The 8,860-nt window shown below is 57.7% G+C and overlaps 1 protein-coding gene across 1 annotated transcript in view; it reads right to left on the bottom strand.

Moving 5' to 3' along the window:
- Positions 1 to 4,189: 4,189 nt before the first annotated feature.
- Positions 4,190 to 8,860, bottom strand: part of ZC3H7B (zinc finger CCCH-type containing 7B) — a 61,204-nt gene continuing 56,533 nt past the window's right edge. The window contains exons 18-23 of the mRNA XM_045466396.1: positions 8,718 to 8,851; positions 8,439 to 8,544; positions 8,188 to 8,296; positions 7,790 to 7,923; positions 7,508 to 7,671; positions 4,190 to 7,119 (exon numbers count right to left, since the gene is read on the bottom strand). Of these exons, the coding sequence (XP_045322352.1) occupies positions 6,873 to 7,119; positions 7,508 to 7,671; positions 7,790 to 7,923; positions 8,188 to 8,296; positions 8,439 to 8,544; positions 8,718 to 8,851 (894 nt within the window). The 3' untranslated portion in view covers positions 4,190 to 6,872. The remainder of the gene's footprint in view (positions 7,120 to 7,507; positions 7,672 to 7,789; positions 7,924 to 8,187; positions 8,297 to 8,438; positions 8,545 to 8,717; positions 8,852 to 8,860) is intronic.

Genomic DNA, 8,860 nt, shown 5'->3' with positions numbered 1-8,860 from the left:
GGCCCCGGCCCACCCGTCCGCCCCCAGCTCGGCCACCCGCCAGCTCCGGCTGCAGCCAGGCCTTCCCTTCCCGCTGCCTGGCAGGGCGGGCCTGGCTCTGCGCCAGCCGCAGCACGTGGAGCCGCCGCGCCAATCCTCTGACAGAGAGCCCGGGCTGTTATCTAACTTTGCAAAGGGAAGTTCTCCCCCAGGCTGGGAGCCATAACCGGGGCCTGCCAGGTGAGAACAGGGAGATGGCTCCACGCCCACAAGCAAGTGTGCCCTGCACACTCAGGCACGCTCGGGCCGAGGGGCCCCGGTGGCCAAGTGCAGCAGAGGGCAGGGCCGGCCATGGAGATGAGTTTGGGCTGGAACCTGAGACCCTGGCACCCCAGGCAGCTCAGGACAGAGGACACACTTACTCTGTGTTGGCACACACTAGCACGGGAAGGGGCATCACACGTTCACCTGCAAGCTCGTGAGCCCAGAGAGGTTTGTTGGCATGTTTTGAGGCAGGTATCTGTATGCTCCGCACATGTGTCCTGCAAGGCACACAGGTTTGCGTGTGGTGTGTGCGATTGCGGCTTTGCCATCTGCAGAGCCTGAAGTCTGCGCTCCTAAAAGAAGTGAGCATATCTGCAGCCTGGGATTCCTTTGGTCTTCCGGGGAGGGGAAAGAGGCAGGTGCCCAGCAGACAAGCCCTGGGAGGGCAGGCAGCGCAGGCACCATTGAAAGGGAGCAAGCTCTGCCAACCTGGTGGAGGCTGGTCTCGGGTGACGTCCTGCTGCCCAGCCCATCCTGGGGACTTGCGTGGCAACTGGCTGTTTGTTGTAGCCCCCGCTCTCTGGCCCTCTCACCAGGACATTGGCCTCTGTGGTCCCCAGGCCACTTGAATGTGTGGTCAAAGCCAAGATTTTGTATGTCTCCCTCCATTGAAGACCGACATCAAACTCGGCCGGCGGGGTGGGGGTGGGGGTGGGGGGGATGGTGTCAGGCCGCACACGGACATGGGATCTTGAACAAGTTGCATGGCCCTTCTGGGTCTCGGTTCCAAAACTACTCAGTGTTGTGACCTCTAAAGTTCCTCTCAGCTCTGGTTCTATGTCTCTGACGATCCAAGTAGATGCAATAAGCATTTGGTTCCCTGCGCATAAATGATTTCTATGCAGTTCTTCACTGTTTTCCAAAAATATTTTGTACAGAAGCAAAAATACTCCAGGAACCCCCATGGCCTCTCCAACAACCCTCAGCCTGTCCTCTACTTACCCTCCCTTCCTCCCTAACAGCCTTCCCCAAACTATGCTTTTTTCCCAAATTAATTAAAAGTTAATTTCAAGTTTTGAATACAAAGAACATTATATGGCTCAAAGCTCAACACTTTTGATAAAGGTATACTTTAGAAATATAATGTTGGGGGTGCCTGGGTGGCTCAGTCAGTTGGGCGCCTGGCTTCAGCTCAGGTCATGATCTCACAGTTCATGAGTTCGAGCCCTGCATCGGGCCCTCTACTGTCCGCTCAGAGCCTGCTTCTTTGGGTCCTCTGTCCCTGTCTCTCTCTGCCCCTCCCCCACTCCCAATCTCTCTCAAAAATACATAAACATTATATGCACATATGTAATTTCTATCCCTGTCCTTCCTCCCCATTCCTCTACCTCATAACAAATTTAGTTTCTTATGTATCCTTCTAGCGCCCTGTGCTTCTGAGACCCTGGGCAGTGAGGGTGAGGTGGGCCTCGCATTCAGGTTGCCTCAAGTTGACCTGGGATTTGCAGGCTGGAGCTGACTGAACCGCTCCCTGGCCTAAGAACTCTCTCGTGTGCTAGACTGGCTTACCACAAAGGTGCAGTGGGTAGGTGCCCACAGAGCATGATTCCAGAGGCAACAGGAAACGCCCTGTGTCACAAAAATACCCACCTGACAAGTGACATTCCATCCTCGGACATTTGTCCCTATGAACTCTCTGCAGAACCCTTCCAATGTACAGATGTGCTAAGCATCTAAGACCGTAAGTGAGTACTTGCTGCATACCTGGCACCAGCCAAGACTTTGTGAGAGATTCAAAGTTAAGTAAGAAACCCGGCCGGGCAGGTCCCCGCCCTTAGGGAATTTTCATGCCGCTGCAAGTCAGTCCAGGTGGCACCCCTACTCCGGGGGGCCCAGTTGGCAGTGTCACCTGTGCTCTCACAGAGGCCACATCAGCAGGTTGCTGGGTCAAGAGGCTGGAGAGGGTAGAGATGGGGAAAGGGGAGGCTGCAGAGAAACCCGGAGACATTTGGAAGGGGCCGCATGGCAGGCGTGTTGGAATCGTCTGCATTTCTTGGGTTTCCTGGCTCAGAGGTCTGATGCCTACTAGAGATGGCTCCCCTGGGAGGGGGTATATGTGGATGCAGTGTCTGGCAAAGCCCTCAAGGCTTTCTCTAGAGAGGTGCAGAGCCCCTTCATCATCTGCAGGTCCCTGACAGTCACCCCACCTGCCCAGGGGCTCCCTCAGAAGCAGCTTCCTCAGAGGCAGGGAGAAGCCTGCTGGGGCTCCATGGTGGTGGTGGTGGTGGTGCTCACTGTGACCCTTACTCACAGGAAGGAAGACCAGAAACAGACGTGTGTTCAATAACTGGGGGCTGCTCAAGTCAGCTCCGGTCCCTTGATGAATAAAGTGTCAGTCACTGATCATAATACCTAAGTTACATCAGGGCTTGGAGACACGCGTGAAATACAATTGAGAGAAAAAGAAAGATGCGGGACAGTGAGTGCGCATTGACAACAATGGGACAGCAATCTTTTGAAGCCTCTATCCCAGTTGCACCTCCTCCAGGAAGCCCTCCCTGGATCTGGCACCTGCAATGCCTCCCACCGCGGTGCCTGTCAAACCATCCTGCCCTCTCCCATGTAGGTCTGTATCCCCTGGCAGACTTGGGTTCAAGGGAAGCCACATTTCTTCAGTAACCTTGTCCCCAGGATCTGAGAGTGGGTGCTCAGTGAATGTTTACCAACTTGAGCTGAAGGGGGCCCAGAAGAGAATTTAGGGGAATGTAGAGAATTTAAGAGTTTAGTCCACCAGGCACGTTGAAGTCCTGCTTATCTTACGGTCTTTGATTTTCTGAATTCATGGGAGGTCTGGATGCAGGTTCATGATCTCTCCAGCTTGAGGCTGGGTCTGGAGGTTTCCTTTGGGGGCCTGTACTTTGCCACACCACTTTGGTTTTTCACGGTGCTACCAGGGGTGCTGAGAACCCCAGACCGTCAGCGCTGAAGGGACCTTTGCCAATTCACCCAGTTCCCAGTGTTTCTTGTTTTACTGTCTCCTGAGGGTCCTTGGAACCTTTGCTGAATGTGTCTAAGATGTGGACACCAAATGTGCAGCGGTGTTGTGGGGAACAGACATGCTGCATCCAGTGTCTGGTGCACAGGTGCTCAATCAAGCTGCTGGTTTCTCTTGCTCATCCCGTCATTTATCAAGCACCTGAGCCCCTATGCACCTTTGGCCCCCTGTTCCTGGTGTCACTCCACACTGCAGTTGACAGCTATCTGGTGAGAACTTGCTCTGGAACATATGCGGCCCCTCCCATCAGGGTCCCCCTCCATCCCTTGCAACACACACAACCCAAGAGATTTGAGAAAGTACCTCCCATCCCAGCAGATACGGACTTCCCCGAATTGAGAATTCCCAATCTAATATACTCTCTCCTTTTAAAGATGAGAAATCTGGGTCCCGAGGAGTCCAGGCTGCAGTCAGAATCATATTCCAAAGCAATGGCATGCCTCCTCGCTATTCTGGAAAAGCCACACCCAGAAAGGGCACAGAGCCAACCCTCCGGAATTCAGGACGGTGTCCTTGATAAAGGCAGGGAGGTGTGGGTACCTCAGGACCCCCATGCGGAAGGCTGTGAGCAGGCAGGCTGCAGGAGAGCCAGTGAAGGGTGGCTGCTGGGGCCTCTTGTACACAGCACAGCTTGTCCTTGCCAGCCGAGGCGCTGCCTGAGCTGGGGTCAGCTGGGTGGCCCTGTTTACACAGGGACACAGACCTTCTGCCCCTCACCCCTCGGAATTTCTGCCTTTAGGCATGCCCAGCACCAGTCAGCTCTGCCCCATGTGGACAGAGCAGCTCAGGCCCCTGGGCACAAGCTCCAGGCAGGGAGGAACAGGAGCGACAGAGGTCGGGGACAGAGGTCAAAGTGCACACGTTTATTTTCTAGAACAAAGGCTAAAAGAATCAAGTTTCTTTCATTTTATTTTAAGAAGGACAAAAATTGTTATTAAAACATCTACATTATTATCAAGATACTAGACCTTATGAATATTTAATATTAAAGTGTGGTATTCTTAAATTTTTAATACACAGACATTTTAAAAGGACCATTAAATTGATTACTGCCCGGCTGAGAAATGCAGCGTCCCTCCTTCGCCCTACTCCAAAGGGATACTCACACTGGGGGCGCCTGCCTCCCCCCACAATCACTATGTTTAAAGTATTGTCCCTGCCTGCTGGCAGTAGGCACGGGCCCCTGACTCAACTCTCCAAGCCTCCCAGTCAGTGTCATGACTGAAATAATCACCCTCATCCTTCAAAGTGTACTCCTGTCCCCAGGCCCCCCACCTCTGGCCCTCTTCCCAACCCTGTGGGGGATCCAGCTTTGGCCAGGCCAGGGAGCCCCAGATCCCAGGGGACCCTGGATGGGTGACGTGTTGAAGAAGAAAAATCTGGACACTAATCCTATTCTGGGCAGGAGACAAACACCAATCATTTTCTTTCCTGGAGCACCACTGCTCTCTCCCGGCAAGGCTGGAGTGGTCTGGAAACTGGGCCCAGGCGAGGCCACTCCTGCCCTTGCTGAGAAATCACCTCCAACCCATGGCTCCAAGTCCCCGAATCTGAAAAATCCCTCTTAATTACACACCAGGATGGCTGCATTTTCTGGCCAAATTCTTTATCTTTAGCCCTCATTAGAAGTGATTCCTTGGATACCACACACATATATAATATTATATAGAGCGATATATTTAATACCTGTGTATATATGCATCACGGGGGCGACATATATACACACTAAAAACGAGGCTGGTGACGACAGACTGCAACACCACGGATCAGGGAAAACAAGTGTCATCGACATTCACAGCCACGGCCCCCACCTCGGGTGTGGTCTCTCCTCCCCTCCAGCCACGCCACCAGCACGAATCTGCTGGCCTGCTGGGGGAAGGGGGCAGGGAGAAGAAAGGATGCATGCCACGATTACTGGGAAAGGCTGGGCAGTGACAGCAGGAGGAACAAGGTTCTCTGCGTCTGGGGTGCCCATAATCACATCATTGCTCACTATCGATCCTTGCTTGAGGAGAAATGAGGGGGATTCCATTCTCTTTGTCTCACCCCCCACCCCTGACTCCAGCTGTGGTCCCCGGTTCCTTCCGGGGGGGCCCCACTTCTTGTGCCAACAGTGTGGGGCGTTCTGGAATGTCTCAGGAACCAGGGGAGGCCGGGTCTGCCCACAGTGGGTGGGATGGAGAGGAGGGGGTGCACGCAGACAGGTCAGACGAGAGGCATGGGAAAGGGCTTGGTGGCTGGAGGTAGGGGCTGGGGGTCAGCTGAGGTCCCAGGCAGCTGGCAGGGCCGGGAATCAGGGAGGGCTGGGACAGACAGGCGTGACTGTATGTCTGGGTCTGGGGAGAAAGGGATGAGGGCCATGTTGGGTCCTCAAGAAAGAGGAGCTGTGTCTCATCCTAAAGTGACCCATGGTGCTCAGCGATCCTAGAGTGGCCCATGGCATTCATCTCCCTTCTCTCCACGTTCCCTGACCCCCACCCTTCCCCTTCTTCCCAGTGCATCATGCAGGAGCTGAGCCCATGGGTGCCCTGCCTGTTACCACCGCCCTGAGTTGGCGTGGGAAGCAACTTGCTGCTACACTTGCTACGACCATCTTCAGGAGGGGACCGTCCCTCTACAGGGTGCTGCCATGACCAATCCCCTGAGCCTCCCTTCTTCAGCCAACAAGTTCCACTGCCTGGAGCCCCCGTGGCACACTGATTCAGAGACTGTCATATCCCTGCCAAGAGCCTAGAGGCTCCAGCAGACAACTGGCCCTGAGCCTTTTGACTAGTTTGCCTCTGGCTTTACCTTGTGCCCTGGGCGGGAGACCCTGAGCAGATCACCCCTCCCTTCCAGGCCTTAGTCTTCCTATCTGCAATAGGAGGGGCTTGAGCTGAGTCATCTCTGAGGACTCTTAGGACCTAATCTACATTTGGTGGCTCACAAGGGAGGAGGGCTGGGCTGGTGGCCGGACTGGAGAGGCTCTAGAGATCATCTAGCCCAGCCCCTCCCACTCTTCCAACCAAAGGGGAAACTGAGGCCCCAGAGGGCAAGCGACCAGTATTGTGTTCCCAGCTCCACCCTGGGGCTGCATTTTAAAGCTAATTGGGGCCGCCAGCCCTCTGTTGTGTACTGATCTGCCCCCAGGGAGGTGGGAATGAGGTGAGGGTGGGGCAGGGAAAAGGACCCTCCTGCTGCAGATTCAAGTGGGGACCCCAGGCTCCCCAGCCCTGAGCTTTGGGCCCCCTTTAGGAGCAGACAGAAGTTAAAGCTGTAGGCTGAAGCTGGAGGGGTCAGCCAGGCCCCTCCCTCCCCAACCAGGAGAGCGGGGGCTGGGGGTGTCTGCCCAGAGTGTTCCAGCAGGACGAGGACCCCGGGACCGCTTAGGGCTATAGCACACGCACCTGGGTATGCACACAGGTGGTGGGGGCAGAGAGGACGGAGGACGGACGGGGCCCCAGGGGGCCGGGGGCTGCCTGACGAGGGCGGCCCCCCGCCCCCAGCCCTGGCCTGCCCTGGCCCTCCTATCAGGACCTCTGTCCCCACCCCCGCCCCCTGACCCTAGGACTTCACCCGAGGCCCACAAATGGCCCTATTCCCCAGTGACAGCGGCAGCAGCAGGGGCTTCTGGGGCGGCACCGGTGGTGTTCCCATCCTCTTGCAGCAGGAAGTTGTATTTGCCAAAGTCGTCGTCCCGCGGGCACAGAAGCATATCCTTGCGGGCCTTGGCCAGCTTCTGCTTCAGCACCTCACGCCGGTCCAGCCACTCGGTGAGCTCCTCCTGCCCGTGAGCGCAGCGGCACTTGTCCCCATCTGGGCAGGCCTTGCCCTTCTGGAGCCTGCGGGCAGGCAGCAGGAGGCTCACTGCCCAAGCCCGAGCCCTGTCCACCACGGGCTGTGGACCTCGGGCCAGCGGCTCAACCTCCCCTCGCAAGACAAGCCTTCCCCTGGGCAGCCTCGGTCCTGGTGAAAGCTGGCACGTCCTAGCCTCCTCGAGGATCTGCCTCAGGGCTGCAGGCAGGGGTATGGCAGTTCTGAGCCCACCCCGTCCCTCCCCACCCTGCTCCTGCTCCCCCTGCTCCTCACATCCAGGAGCAGCTGTTTCAGGACAACACCCTCTGCGCGCTGTCTCCAGACCCCAGGCTCATCTCAGGCCCACCCTGCAGCCTGCCAGGCTCCTCCAGGCCCGCCATGCCCGCCCCACGGGTCCCGCCCTCCCTGGAGCACCTGTCGCAGAGCCGGAACTCGCCCATGGGGAAGCGGTAGGCCCAGCCACTGGCGTCGCTGTCGGATGTGAAGACCTTCTCCTTGTGCTTCTCAGACTGGATGTGCTGCTGCCACTGCTTCTTGCTGTTGCTGTTTTTGCCGCAGAGCCAGCAGTGGTAGCCCATCTGGGGGCACAACGGCCGTGGGTGCCCGTTCCCCGCGCCTCCGCCTGGACCGCTCTCCCACCCCACGCCCTCCCAGGTCCGGCTCAGACCCGGGCCCGCGCACGCGTGAGGGGGTTACCATGATGTCGGCGTAGTCTGTGGGCATCTGGATCTGCTTCTCCCCTTCCCGAGAACTGATTGGGGTCCCTTCCCCTGGTTTCCCTGGGTTGTGTTTCTTTAGCCACATGTCATAGGTCTGTTGCATGTCCAGGACTGGTGGGCAATGGAGGCCAGAGTGCTTGGTGAGAGGGGATTCTTCATCCGTTCTGCCCCATGACACCCCCTGGACTTGGGAGCTGGGGGCATCCCAGGCCTTGCGGTTGGGCGGGCACGGTCGGGGGCGGGGGGCAGGAGGAGGGCCTGGGTGGTGGCAAAGGGAGAGATAGCAGGTGCTCTTGGGCCGACTGATGACTCGGGGTGTCTGGCAGTGAAGGGACACTGGGCCAGGCCCCCACCCTGCCCAGTCTTCCCACTCACTCTTGTTCTCCTTCATGAATGTCCACATGTCCCTCTCCTCCGGGCTGTGTGCGAAGGAGCAGTTCCCCACGTACTGGCACTTGCGGCCGTTCTGCGCGTGGATGCAGAGCTGCCGGGTGGGCGCGGGGAGAGCCTGCTGAGCTCCCCTGGATTGTGTTACAGCCCCAGCCGGCAGGCAAGCCCTCGGAAGGCCCCTCAGCCCCCACGTCTGAGTTCCCACCACCACCCTGCACCCCACTCCTGGCGCTCACATCGTATTGCTGTGGGAAGTTGCGAATGGATGGCAGCGGCCTCACCGACACCCATTTCCTCTTGGCCTTTGACATCACCAGAAGGACCCGCCGCTCCTTGGTCCAGCTGTAGGGCAGAGCAGGGTGGGGGGGGAGGGGGGGAGATGGTTGGGAGAGCTCAGGGCAGAGCCTCGGGCTGTGTGAACTCCACAGAGAGCCCCGGCCTCCTAACTCCCGACTCGCGGCGCTTGGGTGGGCTCCCCACCCCCCACCCCAGCCCCCGAGTGTCGCCTGGCTCACCAGTGCCGGGCCTTGGCACTGCAGTACTTGAGGTCTTTGTCAGGCTCCACCACTTGCCCATTCCTCCAGCACTGGCCACACACAAACTTCATCTGCAGGTCGAAGGTGCTGGGCCCATGTGTCCGAGGGGCACCCTGTTGGGG

Source organism: Leopardus geoffroyi, chromosome B4, assembly GCF_018350155.1.
Source record: "Leopardus geoffroyi isolate Oge1 chromosome B4, O.geoffroyi_Oge1_pat1.0, whole genome shotgun sequence".
Taxonomy (NCBI): domain Eukaryota; kingdom Metazoa; phylum Chordata; class Mammalia; order Carnivora; family Felidae; genus Leopardus; species Leopardus geoffroyi.
This window is presented reverse-complemented; position numbering and strand designations above follow the sequence as displayed.